The sequence below is a fragment of the Aulonocara stuartgranti genome (genome assembly GCF_965226115.1).
Source record: "Aulonocara stuartgranti genome assembly, chromosome: 3".
Lineage (NCBI taxonomy): Eukaryota > Metazoa > Chordata > Actinopteri > Cichliformes > Cichlidae > Aulonocara > Aulonocara stuartgranti.
Window position 1 is genome coordinate 65580007 of NC_138941.1, and position 21703 is coordinate 65601709.

The 21703-nt window shown below is 41.7% G+C and overlaps 1 protein-coding gene across 7 annotated transcripts; it reads right to left on the reverse strand.

Annotated features, from left to right (window-relative positions):
- Positions 1 to 1002: 1002 nt before the first annotated feature.
- LOC309693426 (protein NLRC3-like) lies at positions 1003 to 20719 on the reverse strand. 7 transcript variants are annotated; one of them, XM_082512612.1, is made up of 10 exons: positions 18055 to 20719; positions 17392 to 17511; positions 16764 to 16883; positions 13690 to 13809; positions 10610 to 10749; positions 8760 to 10536; positions 7444 to 7614; positions 5766 to 5939; positions 2888 to 2916; positions 1003 to 1531 (listed from the first exon to the last, which is right to left on the reverse strand). In XM_082512612.1, the coding sequence occupies exons 1-9, from the start codon at positions 18153 to 18155 to the stop codon at positions 2901 to 2903; spliced, it is 2739 nt and encodes a 912-aa protein (XP_082368738.1). In that variant the 5' UTR covers positions 18156 to 20719; the 3' UTR covers positions 1003 to 1531; positions 2888 to 2900. The 7 variants fall into 7 exon arrangements, with proteins under 7 accessions (XP_082368738.1, XP_082368737.1, XP_082368735.1 ...); XM_082512611.1 differs by having other exon boundaries at positions 1003 to 2776; XM_082512609.1 differs by lacking the exons at positions 1003 to 1531; positions 2888 to 2916 and having other exon boundaries at positions 2926 to 5939; positions 18055 to 18799; positions 20519 to 20719.
- Between the last annotated feature and the right edge of the window lie 984 nt (positions 20720 to 21703).

Genomic DNA, 21703 nt, shown 5'->3' on the forward strand with positions numbered 1-21703 from the left:
GGGCAGGTAATGGCGGACATGCAAAAGTTCGCGCTGACGTCTATTCCAACGTAGGAAGTGTTATGAACAGCTGATCGGATCGGCAAAGCGTGTTTCTGGAATATTATGTTTTTGTTCCTGCAAGCGCTTTTTATGCAGTTTTTGCAAAGCTTTATGTGGAAGGAAACCGTGACCTAGGACAAGCTGATGGCATAAGATGTAAGTACAACTCCTCCGGTTTCATATGCAAAAAAATTATTGCGCTAGCTTATGTGGTTGCAGTGCTACCGGGATTTAAAAATAGTTACGTAAAACAGAGCATGCCCGCTCCGACCGGCTCTAAAGGGTTAATTACCGTTGAGCTCAAAGGTCCTATTAATAAACGGTTAACGAATGTGTATTTATGAAGACGATTTGTGGGACTGGTAAACTTGTGATATGTACGATGGTCTTTACTTTCTACACGGTGCATTTCAAGGTCCTGCACCCATCCGTCGGTAAACTGTACCTGGGCTTGGTGCAGTGACCTGAAGTTACTAAACTTCACGAGTGTATGCACTCACTCCAAGAACCGTATAATTATAAATCTGAGCGTGGTGAAAGTTGGGCAGCACGCTAACGTATTTTGTCCACTCTGTGTGCTCGTAAGGGTCTGACCCTTTCACTGGTTTGATTTTTTCCTCGTATCTTTTCTTTGGCTTTTCATCAAATCTGTCTTTGTACGGACCGGCATTGTTCTCCTTCGTTTTGTACATACCTTTTTGGGGGGCAAAGAAAAAGCAAGAATTTATTGGAACCGAAGAATGAACGTTTTGCGGTGCTGCAAATGCTTTCATTTGATGCAGGTACTTGGATTGTTTTGCCACGAGTTCCCGGCATGCAATGCGCGAAAGTCACGTGGTCTGTCAATCTCTATATATATATTTTTTTTTTAGTAGAACACTATGCACCTTTGATGATGTTATGTTGAATTTGTGAAGTGGTGTTGTTCAACATGGACAGTGAAAAGGGAAGGAAAGAAAAGCATGATTACATTTTATTGATTATTTAACTGTCTGTTGCAATCCAGCATCAACCTCTGAGATTTAAAGTAGACTTTAACTGAAGTTCATCATCATTTCACAGAGTGGAGCTGCAACACAGAGATAACCATAAAATGCAGGTTGAGGAGATAATAAACGGATATTTAATATGTTTGCTGTACATGTATTTGTCTTGTTATTCTCACATCATATAAATATTTGTTCCTCTACAGATTGACTTTTGCTGACAAATGTATTTTGTTCAAACATATATAGAAATTCATTTTAAACGTTTTATAAACAGTAAGGCAATAAACCAAAACACACAGAGCATCCTGAAATTTGAAAGCACTTCACTTGTTCCACAACTTGTTATGTTACAGCCTTATTCCAAAATGGATGAATTTATTTGTTCACAGGCGAGTATGTACAACCTTTGCATCAGCACTAAAAATTGAGCTCACGTGAATCCTGTTTTGGTGCATCTCTTGATTGTTCGTCAAATCTTTCCCAGCTTGATTAGAATCCACCTGTGGACACTTTATTTGATTGGTGATGATTTTATATAAGTTATTATGATTTGATAATATCGTATAGTTGACAGACCATAACCAAGCCAAGAGGTCAAATGAATAGTTTATGTAGACTTCTGAGACACAATTTCATGTAAACAAAAATCTGGGGAAGGGTACAGAACAATTTCTGCAGCACTGGAGGTCCCAGTGAGCACAGAAGTTGCCATCATGATTAAATGGAAGAAGTCTGGAAGGAATCTCTGCCAAACCAATGTGAGCGATGGTAGAAGCTGAGCTGAGGGTAGAAGTTGCCCAAGGGGAAAACAGCATATGCATCAAAATAAACTATTTCCAGCAGTGCAATATGAGTCCTAAGCATCCCAGAAACGACACAGAAAGTCATAAAGTCAAACATAGCTTTTAAAAACACCAGTATAGGCTCTGAGGGTAAAAAAAAAACACATTTCTGCAAAATGACATCACTTCCGGTTTCGGGCAGGTAATGGCGGACATGCAAAAGTTCGTGCTGACGTCTATTCCAACGTAGGAAGTGTTATGAACAGCTGATCGGATCGGCAAAGCGTGTTTCTGGAATATTATGTTTTTGTTGCTGCAAGTGCTTTTTATGCAGTTTTTGCAAAGCTATATGTGGAAGGAAACTGTGACCGAGGACAAGCTGATGGCATAAGATCTAAGTGCAACTCCTCCGGTTTCATATGCAAAAAAAATTATTGCGCTAGCTTACGTAGTTGCAGAGCTACCGGGATTTAAAAATAGTTACACAAAACAGAGCGTGCCCGCTCCGACCGGCTCTAAAGGGTTAACAAATATCTGTATTTTCCAAATACTGCAAAATTAGAAAAACTGCATTCCCATTAAACAAAGTACATGTGCCACACCCTTCTCTGAACTGTAACATAACACGGCACTGGAAAAAATACACTTCCGGATCACTAATGCAACACCACAATTGAGACAATGTTCACCAGTAAAATTACAGTAGTAAAATTATTACAACATGTCATAGTAGTCATGGGGCTCAAGAGTTGGGAGTTTGCATTGTAATCGGAAGGTTGCTGGTTCGAGCCCCAGCTTGGACAGTCTCGGTCGTTGTGTCCTTGGGCGAGACACTTCACACATTGCCTACTGGTGGTGGTCAGACGGCCCGGTGGCGCCAGTGTCCGGCAGTCTCGCCTCTGTCAGTGCGCCCCAGGGTGGCTGTGGCTACAATGTAGCTTACCATCACCAGTGTGTGGATGACTGGATATGTAAAGCGCTTTGTGTGAGACAACTAATGCACATTTCACATCAAACATGATAAATATGGGTAAATATTAATTTAAATGCCACATAGACAGACAGATTACTCACCACAGTGCAGCATCTAAACTGAAGTCACTCTGCAGGAAAATGAGGAGACAGGATCAAAAACAGGTAGCAGAAAAATGAATTGTTACATCTTTGTGTTAACAAAGTGAGAAAAGACACTAAAGTCAAAATAAACATCTTGGTGTAACCTGTGGAAGATGGAGGTCCAACAAGAAGTGAGCAGCCTACTATTGTGAATGTGAGAAAAATAACATTTCCTAATTTTTTTTATTTTGATACAGCCACATTTACAGTTCATCTGTTTTCAGTAAACAATGTTCTTTTTCTGAGAACATAATGGCTATAAAATATTGATTTACATGTGATGCATTTGAAGTTAGAAGTCATGCAGTGTCAAATCCAGGTCTCTATCAAAAAGCTATACGCACTGTACTTAAAGAGCAGGGCCCTATTTCAGGAAGCCAGTTTAGTGCAAACTCTGAGTAAGTATACCCTGAGTTAACGAAAACTCTGGGTTTTCGGTTTCACAAAGCGAGTTTAGATTAATTCTGAGCGAGTTACTATGACGACACACTCCGTGAAGCTAACCTGCCCCCTAGCAGGTTTACTTCAACTAACCCTAACTTTTTCCGCCTCTTTGTCGGAAACCTGACTGTAGGAAGTGTCAGACATGGCGTGCTCCTTCCTTGAAGAGCCAGTAGATGTTGAAGCCCAAATTCTCCGCAGAGCTCTCCGCTGGGAGAGAGTGATTAGAGCGCGTTTGGACATTTTATCATTTCCTGATGATTTCCTGTGTGAACGTTACCGTTTTTCAGCACAATCTATAATTTATTTGAATAACATCCTCAGGCCTAATATTGCTCATGTGACACATCGCGGACATTGTCTCAGTTCTGTACATATTATTTGTATTGCACTTCGGTTTTTTGCAAACGGGAGCTTTCTGTATAATATTGGTGACGCTGAGCACGTTTCCAAGGCTACCGTCTGTCGGGCAGTCAGGAATGTTACAGTTGCACTGAAATGTCTCCTGTACTCGTTTGTGGTGTTCCCCGGTCATAGACCCACAAGATTTATCAAAGAGGGATTCCACAAAATTGCAGGTATCAGGATGAACAAAACTTAATTCATGATGTGGTGATACTTGAACTACTACTTACATTTTACATTTATTCCCACGGTTCCCAGGCGTGATTGGCTGTATAGATGGCACTCACATTCCAATCATTGCTCCTTCAGTAAATGAAGGAGACTATGTGAACAGGAAGTCTTTCCACAGCATTAATGTACAGGTACATAGTTCCCTGTAGCATTTCAAACTAACAAATTATTTCATTATAGTAATGGATGCTAATTTGTGTTCTCTGCACTGTGAAGATCATATGTGATGCTGCCAACATTATCACAAATGTGGAAGCCAACTGCTCAGCCTCTGTGAGTGGTGGTGGTGGAGGACCCCCACCTGTTTTTCAGGCCTCCGCTTTTTTTCTGTTGGCTATAACGGGTCACATTTGAGCATACAGAGTAAGCAAATATGTACTTGTAATGTGCTCAGATAATTTCAATAAGTGCTTACAGAGGGGAAATTAATGTAGCCTCTAACTGCAATTGATTTACATCGGACAAACAGACCAAGCACTACGGCTCATAATACAATTACACCTTACCTGTTTGGACTATATTTTTATATTTCATTTTTACTTGCTGCCAGGAACGTTTGGGGCCTGTTGGGTTGCACCTGCGCTCACATCACAAAATAAAATGTATGAAATAAAAAATAAAATAAAATATAATAAAATAACGTGTTAAATGGGTGGAAATCCCTAGATCAGTGTTTAAATTAACACTCATGCATTGACTCTGTCGGCCATGTTTTGCCATGCATGCTAAATTTGCATGTTATCGCCCACCCCCGTGACATCACGCTCCAAAGCCCTATACTGCCATCAGAATTTCGGCCTCAAGCGCTGTAAAATACATTGACCGCGTCTTCTTTCCCTCCGTCTCCATGGTGACTCGCTTAATCTGTGCTCCACTAATCAGGGCTTTATGTATCCTCGTGCGCGCGCTTAACTTGGGGTTAAAGCAACTCCGCGTTGATTGAACTAATTGTTATCAGCCTTTCTGAAACCGAATATTCCGAGTTGGACAGTTCGGGGTTACTCAACCCTGAGTATCGTTTTTCACTCTGAGTTTTCTAAACCGGCTTCCTGAAATAGGGCCCTGCTCTGCTCCTGTTGACTGTTTTCCACAGAAAGAGGTGTGAGAGCCCATTCCAGTTTGACTTGAGTCCACAGATACTGGAAGGAGTTTCTAACTAGAGGCATGCAGACATGTTTAAAAAAAGATCTGTATGTTGTTTTGTTGTTGTTGGTAGGTGATCGTGGCTCAAGAGTTGGGAGTTCGCCTTGTAATCGAAAGGTTGCCAGCTCGAGCCCCGGCTTGGACAGTCTGGGTCATTGTGTCCTTGGCACTTCACCCGTTGCCTACTGGTGGCGCCAGTGTCCAGCAGCCTCGCCTCTGTCAGTGCACCCCAGGGTGGCTGTGGCTACAATGTAGCTTGCCATCACCAGTGTGTGAATGTGTGTGTGAATGGGTGGATGACTGGTTGTGTAAAGTGCTTTGGGGTCCTTAGGGACTAGAAAAGCACTATATAAATACAGGCCATTTACCATTTTGAACAGAAGCCTGAAGATTCTGGGGACATGTGAAACTAAAAGTTCATAAAGTGTTAGGACACAAGACCTTTAAATGTGCATTGTGCAGTAACTTTGTTATTTTGTTACTGTGGATCATCACAAAGTCAACCTTCTGCACAGCCGTATTCTTTTTGTATGTGTGGTCGTTTTTTTCTGCAGACACCGATAAACAGAAACCAAAGAAATATTTTTCCTTCATAATCTAAGTCAAGTAAACTGACCTTTTAAACTGTAGTTTACAGTGTGGACTCTCCAGGTAATAATACAGTTGTTTCATCCCTGCGCCCTCCAGGTTGCATCCTATTAGATCCAGACGTTTCAGATAGGGGGGGTTGGACTTCAGAGCAATGAGCAGAGCAGCACAGCTGTTCTCTGACAAAGTGACGTTCTCAAAGCTGAATAACAATCATGTGAGTTACAAAGTGTTCATTTAACATGACATCACTGCGCATTTCAAACCTAGTAACACCCTTACCCAAAAACTGCGTCATCCCAAAGTCAAACCTCCCTTAAACAGTTCAACCTACATATTGTGCACTGTGACATACTTTGTGTCTGCTCATATCTCTACATAAGGGAGAGAGCCACTCCAAAAACACATGGCACAACATAGAAGAGCCTCCTCGATGCTATTGTCAAGGCTCACATTTTGGACAGAGAAGATAGATGGTTTGAAAGAGAAGTAAAAAAAAATGTCATCCATGTCCACTGAATAACCATCATGGAACGGAGGTGGTGGCTAACAAAACCAACTATTAACCAACTACCATGGTGCCATTTACTGTGATTAGGTTCCCCGGTCCACTGGCTGGAAAACACCCCCAAAGCATTAGGTTCCCACCACCATGTTTGACAGTGGGGATGGTGTTCTTTGGGTTGAAGGCGTCTCCTTTTTTATGCCAAATGAAGGAAGCATCATAGTGGTCAAACAATTCTATTCTTGTTTCATCTAACCATAACACAGAAGACCAGTAATCTTTTTCTTTGTCCAGATGAGCATTTCCAAAGGGGCTTTTGTGTGCCTTCTCTGGAGAAGCCGTGTCCTCCGTGGAACCCAGCAGTGTGCAGTGTCCGTTGGACTGTTTGAGACATTGATACCAGCAGAGCACAGATTGACCAGGATTGATGGTGATCCTATGATTCTTCTTCACCTCTATCATTATCATCCTGGCCAGCACAGGTGTCACTTTTGGTTATCAACAATGTTCTCTGAGATTTTCCACAGTGCAAAACTTGTATTTTTGAATAATACTTTGCACTGCAGCCACTGGAACTTGAAAACATTTAGATATGGCTTTTTTACCAGCCACAATACACAGCTGCAGGTCCTCACCAAGCTCCTTTATCTTAGCCATGACTGTCCACAACCCAACTGCAGAGCCCTGTTGAGTTGGTTAAAACAGCTGTTTCCAATTAGTCAGGGTAGGATGCTTTAGAACAGCTTTGACTATTTGGAAAGAACATTGGATTTTCCCAGTGACTGTGACAGTTTGTGATGGGTATGAATAATTTTGGACCTGGCACTTTTTTCTCATATAATAATAATAATAATAATAATAATAATAATAATAAATAAAAGCTATTGTCTTTCGATAGAAACCAGATTCAACTAAAGAAAAATACCTGGTTGAACAAAGGTAACTTTTAAGTCAAAATTTACGAGTGCTCTAAATAATTATGGGCTTGACTGTTTATGCACATACATTCATTATACAGTCTCCAAAATCACCTACTAAAATCCAAGTCTTGGTGTGGTGAAGCCAAGGTACCATATTAAATATGTATATAAATATGTTGGATTGGTGCATCCCTGTCCTCCATCCTACATTACTGGAGTTGGATTACTTATTAGTGAAATAACTTTATAAATAACAACAGATTCAGTTTCAGTTAACTGACCTGAGTGTCTCCAGTCTACAGTTTGGATGCCCCAGAGAAGCAAAAAGTTCATCTGCTGGCTCCAGCACAGTGACTGAAATCAGGTGCAGCTCTCTCAGATGGGAGCGGTCTGACGTCAGAGCTGAGGCCACAGCTCCACACCGTTTCCCATAAATATAAACATCATGAAGTCTGTGTTGACACATAATTGCAAATATAATATAATAATAAAAACATGTTATTGTGAAGAAAAAACATTTTATTTATTTTGTGGACTTGATGTAAAACAACTAGATACATTTTTTCCTTCTCTGAAGGAAAGTGCAAGAGTTTATCATTTCTGTGGTTGTCATTTTGTTGTTTGTTGTTTCTTTCTACTTGGGAGCACTTTCCTTAGAATTTCCAGTTTCTAACATTTCTTCCTGTGCTAAACATGGTGACAACATTCAAGAAAACTCTGAAACTATTTCTTAATTACGTCTGTTTTTTCCTGTCCTATCAACACAATTTATAAACTGGTTAATAGTTTGAACTCCCCACTTTCAATGGAGATGCAATGGGGGTGTGTCTTGCTGCTATGTCATCTTAAATCCTTCATGTGATTTGGAAGTGCTGCTGTGCCTGTTAACTCCACAGTGCTAAAATGAAAAGTTGGACTCAGGATCAGTAAAAGTCAATCAAAAAAAGACTGCAGTGTCAGTCTTTGTCTCTGGGGCAGGGTGTTGTTTGTGGCTCAACTGCAAGGGACCAAGGGAAGTCTGGCATGCTAATCATGTTTACCCTATTTCAGTTGCTGCTGGGGCCTGAGAAAGGAGTGAGAGTTGAACAACAGGACAGAGCTGTGTACAGAACTGAACTGAAGTGTGCACCTGGAAAGCTGCTAAAAGCAAACTGGTTAAAACACTTTATAAATAAACAAACACTCATCTTGCAACACTACGTGCTTGGGTCCTTCCTATCACAGTCTCATGTGATTAATTTATGACCACTCACTGTGATGTAATTAATATAATAATAATATTATTAAAACTGACTGTACTGAATCACTTGACTGATTTAATTTGTATTGCTGAAAATCAACCACTGTAACAACATGAAGTGTTATCCAATTACTTTAACATTTGGCCACAGTCACTGTTTCAGCTGAAGATGTTTAAAAATGTAATCACCCAAATAATTTTTGGTTAAAAAAACAAAACAAAAAAACATGTTCACAATGTTTCCAATAAATAACTGGAACTATGTAATGAGAAGAGATAATCTTTTAGTATGAATAACTTTAAGAACTAAACTATTAATCTACACTGTTTGATAATGTTAATCAAATCTAGACTCACCGGGCCTTTCTGCAATTCATCACAGCTGGAAGCAGTCTCCATCGTCCTTCCTGTGATGTATTGTATTCTTTCAGATCCAACTCATCATAAAAATTTTCTGACATCTGCAGCATATATGCAAGAGCTGTGCACTCAATTCCAGAGAGTTCCTTCTTTGATTTGTTCTGTGACTTCAGGAACTCTTGGATCTCTTGATGTAGTGAGAGGTCCTTCATTTCCATCAGACAGTGGAAAATGTTTAGGCATCTTTCAGGACACTTGCCATCAGTTCTAAGCTCCTTCAGGTTGTTGATGACTCTCTGGATGGTTTCTGGACTGTTCTCTATCTGACCCAGCAGACCACCTAAAATTCTTTGATTGGACTTCAGAGCGAGGCCATGGAGGAAACGAACAAACAGTTCCAGGTGGTTATTCTCAAGAACCAAGGATTCCTCCATGACTCTGCCCAGAAAATCTTCCAGAGATGAGATGTCCTCTCTCAGGAAGTCCTGCAGTACCTCTGTCTTCCTGTTGGTGTAACAGTGGAACATGTAGACAGCAGCTAGAAACTCCTGAATGCTCAGATGAACAAAGCAGTAAACTGGTTTCTGGAAGATCACAGATTCTCTTTTGAAGATCTCTGTACAAACTCCTGAGTACACCGAGGCCTCTGTAACATCCAGACCACACTGCTCCAAGTCTTCTCTGTAAAACAGGATGTTCTTTTTCTGCAGATGTTCAAATGCTAGCTGCCCCAGCTTCAGAAGAACCTCCCTGTCAGCACTGCTGAGCTCTATTCGTCTCATCTCTTTCCCCGTATGGTACTTGTGATTTTTCTTTATCTGAACCATCAGGAAGTGTGAGTACATGTCAGTCAGGGTCTTGGGCAGCTCTGCTCTCTCCTCTGTAGTCAACATGTGCTCCAGAACTGTAGCAGTGATCCAGCAGTAAACTGGGATTCCACACATAATGTAAAGGCTCCTGGATGTTTTCAAGTGGGAGACGATTCTGCTTGACAGCTCTTTATTTCTGAATCTTCTCCTGAAGTACTCCTGCTTCTGGGAGTCAGTAAAGCCTCGAACTTCTGTCATCCTGTCAACACATTTAGGAGGAATTTGACTTACTTCTGCGGGTCGGGAAGTTATCCAGATGAGAGCAGATGGAAGCAGATTTCCCTCAATGAGATTTGTCAGCAGCTCACTGATGGTTGACTTCTGTGTGACATCAGACAAAAGCTTCCTGTTTGCAAAATCCAACAAAAGTCTGCTTTCATCCAGGCCATCAAAGATGAACAAAAGATTACACACAGTGAGCTTCTCTGCTGTGACGCTCTGTAATGTTGGATAGAAAACATGGATCAGCTCCAGGAGACTGTACTGCTCATCTCTGACCAAGTTCAGCTCTCTGAATGAAAGCACAACCACCGCACTGGTGTGTTGGTTTTCTAAGCCCTCTGCCCAGTCCAGAGTGAACTTCTGCACCAAGAAGGTTTTTCCAATGCCAGCAACACCATATGTCAGAACCACTCTGATGGGTCTCTGTTGGTCAGGCAAGGCTTTAAAGATGTCCTTGCTGCTGATTGGTGTTTCACAGGGGATCTTCTTACAAGCGCTCTCCACCTGCCTCACCTCATGTTGGAAGTGTACAGCTTCACTCTGCTCCTCTGTGATGTAGACCTCAGTGTAGATTAATCTGAGGAGGGCTCCAATTCCTGATTTATCAGGTCCTTCAATCACATGTTCATATCGTGTCCTCAGAGTGACCTTTAATACATCAAAAACTTTTTCTAGATCAGTATCTGTTGAAAGAATGGAAAACAATTAAACAGAGCAAGAAAACTTAAGTTTTCATTTTTGCACAACTGCTCTTACTGGCTGTCTGCTGAAAAGTTCTGGTTCCAGACTTGACTCCACATTGGGGACAGAAGTCTGTAGATGAATCCTTCAGGACATCCTGACACCACACACAACATGACACTGGCTTCTCCAGAAAGAAATTCCTCTTCTTCTCTCTGTGGACACAAACAAAAATTATTCTGACCAAAGAAAGGAAGTAAAAACATTTGTAGACATCATGCAAACACTTGTTTCTGTGGTAGGTTCATAGTAGTGGGCATTCAGTTACTGGTTTTTCCCCTCAGTATCTTTCACTTATTGTGTTTTCTGTTGCCTTTTCGTGTATAAAACAGTGCATTTATTCTTAATCGAAGCAAAACAGTTTTTGTGTGGGTGGCTGTTTGGTCTACTGAAACAAGGAGATTGGCCTTAGGGTTTAGCCTAGCTTCCAAGAATGTTGTCTTGACTTTCAGAAAACTGGTTATTCCGAAATCTGTACTTTGTGCCTGATGATCCAGGTTCATAACTGAATACTCAAGGATAGTCTCTACAAAACCTGCAGCCTCTCATCCAACATCACACACCTCTACCTTTGCCTTCATCTTCACCTCCTCTGCTCGCTAGTTCATCTCTTAAACCTGTTTGTCTGCTGTGCTCAGGATTTCCCTCTCAGTTTGTTCACGTTAATTCTCCATTTTCTGGAGTCTTTTGAGTTCAGCTATGGTTCCCACACTGCTCAGAGGAGCTAGCAATCCGCCTGGTTTCCATGTATTTGGTCACACACACTCCCCAACACTGTTCCCTCTAAGCTGAGCACGTGAGCAATTGCACACTGCTGACACGGTTTCCACACACAGAAAATCAGTAAAATTAAAATAAATACATGTATTTACTTTCATTTCAATTCACACTGGATTATTTTGTGCGCAGCGCAGATGTGTGCGGAGACTGTGTCAGCAGCTTAGAGGGAACACTGCTCCCCAATCTGCTCTGGTTTTGCTTCCTCTTCTTAAAGCAGTACAGTTACATTAATAGGGTGTCTACCATACATGATCACATATCTGAATTCAAAAAGAATCAGATAGTCGACTAGAACACAAATATCAGTGCAAACATTAGGACCTCTCGACATCAGCTGTTAATTATAGCAGAACTCAGGTGGTGAGGGTGGGTAGATGCGTCTCTAACAGTATCAGCATCAACACAGGAGCACCCCAGGGATATGTCCTCTTGCCACTGCTCTACTCAAAGGAGCTTGCAAAGAAAAGCGTCTGGACTTCTTTAAGTTGCTTGAAGACGTTTCACCTCTCATCCGAGAAGCTTCTTCAGTTCTAAGGTCAAATGGTGGAGAGTCTAGTGGGAGTAACCCCCCACGGAGGGACAAAAGGACCCCCTGATGATCCTCTAATCGCCTGAGCCAAGGTGTGAAACTGGGTGTGGGTCCCAATCAGCCAGAGTTTCGGGTGTGTTCATTGTGAAACCTGGCCCACCTTATCATGCGAATTCCTGAGGTCAGATGGCCCAGGATGGGAGTGGGCGTTAAGGCGTCTGGGAAGGGATCTCAAAACTGGATTATAGATGGCAGAGAGTTGGTGTCGTAAACCCCCGCCTCTGTTCAAAGATGGTCGCTCACAGCAGACATAGATGGCTTCTTTCACTCCTCTTTCAAACCATCTGTCCTCTCTGTCCAAAATGTGAACGTTGGCATCCTCGAAAGAGTGACCTTTATCGTTAAGATGCAGATGGACTGCTGAGTCTTGTCCTGTGGAGGTGGCTCTTCTGTGTTGTGCCATGCGCTTGTGAAGTGGCTGTTTGGTCTCTCCAATGTAGAGGTCTGAGCATTCCTCGCTGCACTGTACAGCATACACCACATTGTTACGTTTGTGTTTTGGCGTTTTGTCTTTCGGGTGAACCAGTTTTTGTCTGAGCGTGTTGCTGGGTCTGAAATGCACCGGGATGTCATGCTCCCTCTACACAGCAGACTGTGTGGCCCACCACGGCTCAAACATCATTGTGAAGTTTGCTGATGACACAGTGGTATTGGGCGCCATCTCCAACAACGATGAGGCGGCCTACATGGAGGAGGTGAAGAATCTGGCATCATGGTGCCAGGATAACCACCTCCAGCTGCACGTTGGCAAGACCAAGGAGCTGGTGGTGGACTTCAGAAGGAGTCAGCACAGAGACTGGAGTTCCAGTGGAGAGGGGGCAGTCCTTCAAGTATCTCAGTGTCCGTATCTCCTCAGACCTGATATGGTCTGCCCACATTCAGGTCCAGACGAAAAAGGCTAGGCAGCGCCTGTACCACCTACAACAGCTAAGGAAGTTCAGGGTCTCTCCAGTGATCCTCAGGATTTTCAATACAGGCACTATGGAGAGCATCCCCAAACAGAACATTACATCGTGGTTTGGGAACAGCTGTGTTAAGGACCAAAAAGCTCTCCAGAGAGTGATCCGTACAGCAGAACGCTGCTGCAGGATTGCTCTCCCACTGCTTCAGGACACCTACACCAGGAGATGCCAGACTAGAGCAGCGCAGATACTGAAGGACCCATCCTATCCTGGCAACAAACTGTTCCAACTTCTGCAATCTGGTAGAAGGTTCCACATCATCCGGGCAAGGACAGAGAGACTCAAGAGGAGCTTCTATCCCCAAGCCATCCGGGCCCTAAACCATAACATCACAGATTGCCTCATGTGTGTTATGTCCAGTTTTGCTTCCTCTGTCTAACTAACCAAGGGAACCAGTCTACTCTGAAGTGTTGCATCTGGGCTGTATTTAAGCCAAACACGCAATAGACATTAACACAGCTGTGTTAGTGGTTTTGGGGGAATAATTGCTTAATTGCAAGGGCGTTAAGAGCCTTCTCAGAAAGACTGTGTTTAGCCTCGATCTTTTAAGAATGGTGTCTTTAATGTTTGTAAAAAAAAACATGTTTGTGGCCACATGTTTTTTTAAATTGCAGTAATTTCATTCCTACCAATCTCTGATCTGCTTCAGAGGAGTATAAGCACAATTCAGTGACTCCACCCTTGCGAACTCCTTTGAAACAATACGAAATACTCGAAAACTAAAATCATCTTCACTCAGTTTATAGCCAGAATCAGCCTCTTACTGTGTGATTGGGGGTCCAGGTTCATGACTGAAGACTGGAGGATAATCTCTGGACATGTCACTGTTCATGGACACAGAGCTGGATTCTGGAAACTCTGCTTGGTGTTTGTGTTGTTTACGTCTGTAAACACAAACATAGAATGAAGAGAATTAACCAACGTGCCATGTTTACAGGGATTTATCAGTTTAGCTGTGAGCACATCCACATAAAGGCAGTTGGCAGCATCAAACCAATCAGTCACAAATAAGTGCACTGGTAGTACAATAGTTATTTTATCAGGAACATAAAACTGCAAAACTTAATGGAAAACAAATATTAGGCGTTCAAACTCATAATACAGGCTGAAAGTAACACAGCTGTGTCAGTGGTTGTTTGAGGAAAAGCACTGTATATGAATGTTTTAATGGTTAAGAGGCTTTTCATAAAGACTATATAATGTTACTAAAGCTTATTGTGTCCACTCACCATTTTCACATAAAGACAGTCTCTTAATTACTTCAAATTAAGCAAAACCTGCAGCCTCTCATCCAACATCACACACCTCTACCTTTGCCTTCATCTTCACCTCCTCTGCTCGCTAGTTCATCTCTTAAACCTGTTTGTCTGCTGTGCTCAGGATTTCCCTCTCAGTTTGTTCACGTTAATTCTCCATTTTCTGGAGTCTTTTGAGTTCAGCTATGGTTCCCACACTGCTCAGAGGAGCTAGCAATCCGCCTGGTTTCCATGTATTTGGTCACACACACTCCCCAACACTGTTCCCTCTAAGCTGAGCACGTGAGCAATTGCACACTGCTGACACGGTTTCCACACACAGAAAATCAGTAAAATTAAAATAAATACATGTATTTACTTTCATTTCAATTCACACTGGATTATTTTGTGCGCAGCGCAGATGTGTGCGGAGACTGTGTCAGCAGCTTAGAGGGAACACTGCTCCCCAATCTGCTCTGGTTTTGCTTCCTCTTCTTAAAGCAGTACAGTTACATTAATAGGGTGTCTACCATACATGATCACATATCTGAATTCAAAAAGAATCAGATAGTCGACTAGAACACAAATATCAGTGCAAACATTAGGACCTCTCGACATCAGCTGTTAATTATAGCAGAACTCAGGTGGTGAGGGTGGGTAGATGCGTCTCTAACAGTATCAGCATCAACACAGGAGCACCCCAGGGATATGTCCTCTTGCCACTGCTCTACTCAAAGGAGCTTGCAAAGAAAAGCGTCTGGACTTCTTTAAGTTGCTTGAAGACGTTTCACCTCTCATCCGAGAAGCTTCTTCAGTTCTAAGGTCAAATGGTGGAGAGTCTAGTGGGAGTAACCCCCCACGGAGGGACAAAAGGACCCCCTGATGATCCTCTAATCGCCTGAGCCAAGGTGTGAAACTGGGTGTGGGTCCCAATCAGCCAGAGTTTCGGGTGTGTTCATTGTGAAACCTGGCCCACCTTATCATGCGAATTCCTGGAGGTCAGATGGCCCAGGATGGGAGTGGGCGTTAAGGCGTCTGGGAAGGGATCTCAAAACTGGATTATAGATGGCAGAGAGTTGGTGTCGTAAACCCCCGCCTCTGTTCAAAGATGGTCGCTCACAGCAGACATAGATGGCTTCTTTCACTCCTCTTTCAAACCATCTGTCCTCTCTGTCCAAAATGTGAACGTTGGCATCCTCGAAAGAGTGACCTTTATCGTTAAGATGCAGATGGACTGCTGAGTCTTGTCCTGTGGAGGTGGCTCTTCTGTGTTGTGCCATGCGCTTGTGAAGTGGCTGTTTGGTCTCTCCAATGTAGAGGTCTGAGCATTCCTCGCTGCACTGTACAGCATACACCACATTGTTACGTTTGTGTTTTGGCGTTTTGTCTTTCGGGTGAACCAGTTTTTGTCTGAGCGTGTTGCTGGGTCTGAAATGCACCGGGATGTCATGCTCCCTCTACACAGCAGACTGTGTGGCCCACCACGGCTCAAACATCATTGTGAAGTTTGCTGATGACACAGTGGTATTGGGCGCCATCTCCAACAACGATGAGGCGGCCTACATGGAGGAGGTGAAGAATCTGGCATCATGGTGCCAGGATAACCACCTCCAGCTGCACGTTGGCAAGACCAAGGAGCTGGTGGTGGACTTCAGAAGGAGTCAGCACAGAGACTGGAGTTCCAGTGGAGAGGGGGCAGTCCTTCAAGTATCTCAGTGTCCGTATCTCCTCAGACCTGATATGGTCTGCCCACATTCAGGTCCAGACGAAAAAGGCTAGGCAGCGCCTGTACCACCTACAACAGCTAAGGAAGTTCAGGGTCTCTCCAGTGATCCTCAGGATTTTCAATACAGGCACTATGGAGAGCATCCCCAAACAGAACATTACATCGTGGTTTGGGAACAGCTGTGTTAAGGACCAAAAAGCTCTCCAGAGAGTGATCCGTACAGCAGAACGCTGCTGCAGGATTGCTCTCCCACTGCTTCAGGACACCTACACCAGGAGATGCCAGACTAGAGCAGCGCAGATACTGAAGGACCCATCCTATCCTGGCAACAAACTGTTCCAACTTCTGCAATCTGGTAGAAGGTTCCACATCATCCGGGCAAGGACAGAGAGACTCAAGAAGAGCTTCTATCCCCAAGCCATCCGGGCCCTAAACCATAACATCACAGATTGCCTCATGTGTGTTATGTCCAGTTTTGCTTCCTCTGTCTAACTAACCAAGGGAACCAGTCTACTCTGAAGTGTTGCATCTGGGCTGTATTTAAGCCAAACACGCAATAGACATTAACACAGCTGTGTTAGTGGTTTTGGGGGAATAATTGCTTAATTGCAAGGGCGTTAAGAGCCTTCTCAGAAAGACTGTGTTTAGCCTCGATCTTTTAAGAATGGTGTCTTTAATGTTTGTAAAAAAAAACATGTTTGTGGCCACATGTTTTTTTAAATTGCAGTAATTTCATTCCTACCAATCTCTGATCTGCTTCAGAGGAGTATAAGCACAATTCAGTGACTCCACCCTTGCGAACTCCTTTGAAACAATACGAAATACTCGAAAACTAAAATCATCTTCACTCAGTTTATAGCCAGAATCAGCCTCTTACTGTGTGATTGGGGGTCCAGGTTCATGACTGAAGACTGGAGGATAATCTCTGGACATGTCACTGTTCATGGACACAGAGCTGGATTCTGGAAACTCTGCTTGGTGTTTGTGTTGTTTACGTCTGTAAACACAAACATAGAATGAAGAGAATTAACCAACGTGCCATGTTTACAGGGATTTATCAGTTTAGCTGTGAGCACATCCACATAAAGGCAGTTGGCAGCATCAAACCAATCAGTCACAAATAAGTGCACTGGTAGTACAATAGTTATTTTATCAGGAACATAAAACTGCAAAACTTAATGGAAAACAAATATTAGGCGTTCAAACTCATAATACAGGCTGAAAGTAACACAGCTGTGTCAGTGGTTGTTTGAGGAAAAGCACTGTATATGAATGTTTTAATGGTTAAGAGGCTTTTCATAAAGACTATATAATGTTACTAAAGCTTATTGTGTCCACTCACCATTTTCACATAAAGACAGTCTCTTAATTACTTCAAAACTTCATAGGAAAACATTTCAATGGGTTATACACAAGTCAAGGACCCTTGCAGACCCCTTTGAAATAATGTGAAAGACTCGAAAACTAAAATCTTCACTCAGTTTATAGCCGAATCAGTCTCCTACTGTGTGCCTGAAGGTCCAGGTTCATGACTGAAGACTGGAGGATAATCTCTGGACATGTCACTGTTCATGGACACAGAGCTGGATCCTGGAAACTGTGGTCTGTGTTTGTGTTGTTGATGTCTGTAAACACAAACAATGAATCCAGAACAGATTATTCTTCTACATGTGCCTGTTGTTGGGCATTCAGCTGTTTCTCTCTCTCTGTCAGATTTAGGAGACTGAAAAACTCAATTTTCTCTCTACTACTGTACTTTCTGTAGGGCAGGCTGTCACCAGGGTAATCGTTTTTAACTCACTTTCAGATCTTCATTTAATATTTCAGAGCTTTCCATTTAGATTTTTCTGTTATATAAGCAAATAATCTTTCCCTCATCAGTATTCAATCATCTTAACATCAGTTACCAGGATAAGGAGTCACAGCTTGTATTATGTTCCTTCATAAAATAAAATACAAAACTCAATGGAAAACAAATATCAGGAAGTCAAAAACATAATACAGACTGAAATACATAATACAGCGTCAGTGGTTGTTTGAGGAAAATCACTTGATATGAATGTCTTAGTGCTTTAAGAGCATTTTTCAGAAAGACTTTACTATGTTACTAAAGTTTGTCCTCTCCTTTCGCCATTTTCAAATTGCTTATAACAGACACAGTTTCTTACTTTTTGCCTGATGGTCCAAGTTCATGACTGAACACTGGATTATAATCTCCTAATTTGTCACTGTTCATGGACATAGAGCTGGATCCTTGAAACTCTGCCATGTTCCCCTCCAAAACACTTATTTTTAGGCTTCCTGGGAGAGAAACAAGGAACTGTGACTGTGAGCACGGCAGAAAAAAACATCAGAAATATTTTTAAAGAACGCCATAACTGGCAGAACAGGAAACACAGCACACACACACACACACACACACACACACACACACACACACACACACACACACACACACACACACACACACACACACACACACACACACAGAGTTAGCTTGTATTAAACCCTCCAGTTTACTCTCCTACAGCTCACTGAGAGACAGCTCAGCACAAGACGTTAAAATGTCAGTCTCACCATTAACCAAAGATATAGTTTCATCCATCATGTTTCGTTCTTTTTCGTTCTATGGTGCAACAAACTCGAGTGCAGAAATAGACCATAACAATTTCCAGCTTTTTGTTCCACCTTGAGAAACATTAATGTAATATCTTCCAGTAAGAAATAGTTTTGCTATTTTTCCGACAACCCATAAATGCTCAATAACACTCACCTTTTTTTTTCACTCGTCTGCTTCTATGACTGTAGAAACTGAAATTATAGTACTTTGTTTTCTCCTCACCTCAGCAGAGCAGCTCCTCCCCTCTCCACAGGAACTTGTATGACTACATTCCCAGTGTGCAAGAGAGATATCTTTGCTTGAAAACAACAAATATGAATGTAAATGACTAGACCTCCTAAACACTATCAATTAATATTTAATTCAATTCCCTTCTAGCATCTAATAATAACAACATTCATCTCAAGGCAATTTATATTGTAAGGTAAAGACCATACAATAATAAAGGAAAAAAAAATAACAAAAAAACCCCCTCAAAAATAACATCAAGACAAACTTATTTGAGCAAAGGAAGGTAGGAAGGAAACTCCAGCAGTATTAAGGCACATAGGATAGAACATTCCAGAATATTCCATGTGCTTAACAATTCCCCACCATGTCAATGAAAGCAAAGCAAAAGCATGCCAGTAAAGAGTACTTGCCCAGTCTGTGCATTCTGTGACGTACCTTTGTGTAACCAGTAGACACACAGCCACGCTAAATTTAGCCACACAATGAACAAAATAATGCAAACATGGAAAAGCTGATTCTGTGCACATCCAAGTTCAGTGAGTTTTATGACTAAAGTGTAAGTGCAAATAGGCACCATCAGAAGGAAGTAGTGGAATTGAAAGACACTGCACTAGTAGGGATAGTTTCAAAGCTTTATGGATGACAGATTCATGTTTTCAAATGACAGCGAGCAAACACTTCTAGTACATGCACAGGGGAGCAAAAAATGACATACAGTGTCCATGTGGTGTGACAGTGTGTGGTATGTGAGAATACAAGATAAAGATGCAGAGGTAGGAGGAGATTTAAAGAAAAAGTGAGCTCTTTTATTGAGCACATGAAGCTCAATAATCCAAATACAAGGGTGAAACACCAAACATTACAAAAAACAATGTGATGGTTTTAACTCTGACCGTTTAATGGAATGAAACCATTAATAGGAGCTGACACAGTACAAACATACAGTCACAGGAGCTCAGTGTCAGAGAAATAGACAGAGAGGTATTAAAAGTGAGGATAAATAACACAGTTTATCAAGACTTTGCGAATAAAAAAAACAGACAGTGTTGTTCTCTGATAGCTGTGACAGTTTCAACATGTCTCCCAATTCTCCTCTGACTAGGGACAAACACATGAAACTGAAGATCAAACTTGATGGGGGTTTTGTGTGTGCAGAGATACAGTACATTCTTTCTTATATGTATGAATGTATATATTATATTCTTTCTAATATGAGTGTTGGCTATAAAGTGGATAATGGAAGAGAGACCTTATGAAACAGATCATATGATCCACATGTTTTTTACTGAGTGTTACCAAAAGCTGTTGAACTGCATTCCAGTCATGCTAGGACATGTTCACTGAGTTCAGAGATTTTTATTTTCATTTTTAAATTCTGCCCATTCTGGTAGCTTTTGCAATCAGACTTGTGATCTGAATACGCTGTTCTGCCAAACACATTTTGCTTTTCAAAGATCAGCTCTATAAACTTTCTATAGGCTCCTCTAGATTTCTTTTACCTGTTCATTTCATCATTTCAATTTATTTTATTTCAGTTATCTGGTATGTGGTATACAGTATGACAATGACTAAGGCAGGAGAGACAGAAGAGGGGATAGGGAGGCATAGGGGAAGATGTAATAAAAGAATAGAGTAAAAATATAAATGCACAATATATCACCAACTGTCACACCTGCAAGAAAAATGAACATACACCACCTGGATCACAAAAAGTCAGCAATGCATCTTCTTGTGCTGTGTTTCTGTGTGTGATAGAGAGTGTGTGTCTTTGCTGTTCTTACGGCCAAGACGGAGAACGAGGAGGTGGGCTCTAGTAAGGAAGCTCCTGTGGTCCTGGGCTCGCTGAGGACTGGCTACCTTGGAGTTCAGGGCTAAGAAGAGAGCCAATGGTGTGACGGATAAGGGCCGGTGCAGCTGTTAAAAGGAGGACAATGTGCCAGGTGAAGGGGAACGCCTTCACCTGAGCCTGCCAGTTGCCTCCCTGTCGGACACCTCTAGAGACTCTGTTTGTTGCACACAGCCTGAGTGTTAGTAGTGACAAGTGCACTGGCTGTTTGCCTACACATTGCTCCAGCTTTGTTGTTTTATGTTTTGTGTTTGCCACTGTTAATGCCACTGTTTTGCACATGTCTCAACTCTGTATATTTTTATATATTTTATTTATTGTTGACTCTATTTAATTTGTAAAATATGTGTATACACACACACACACACACACACACACACACACAAACACACACACACGCAGAAAAACATTTAGTATACACATCCAGAAATTTTTGTTGTTGTTTTTTTTGCATATACTATTATATATTGTACATATATTTATTAGTTCAGATTTAGCCATTCGTATATTTTGCCTGTTTATGTTATTGTATTTTGCACAACTCTGTTGCTTGTGAAGCTCGCACACAAGAATTTCACTCGCATGTGCTGTACCAGTGTACCTGCACATGTGATGTGACAATAAAAGTGATTTGATTTGATTTAATAAAGTCCAAACCTCAGACACTGACCGAGTCTCTCGCGTTATCTCCTTTTGTCCCTGAGCTGGGCGGTAACAGCTGTGAGAATGTACTTGAGGGTAGGAAGCAAAGAGGCGATGGTTTGGTCTCTTTGATTATAACTTCTTGATGTTTGCAGAATAGATAAAAAATAATATAGAATTAAACAAAAACCACACACACACACTTTATGTTTAATAATGTACAGCACAGTTCAAGCTTTGAAATATTCTTGTGCTGTTCCAATGGGGAGGTGAGTTTTGCTATAATATCACATTATTATTTATATGTATAATGCATTGCTTAAAGTACACTACAAATCTTTTGTTTTGCCTTTTTTTTTGTCACCATCAGCTTCAAACAGACCACCACTAACTGTAAGTAACTTTAGGTCCACTTCATGATTCACTGCGAAGAAGATGAGACTGAGAACACTTTATGATCTGTTCACATGATCATGAG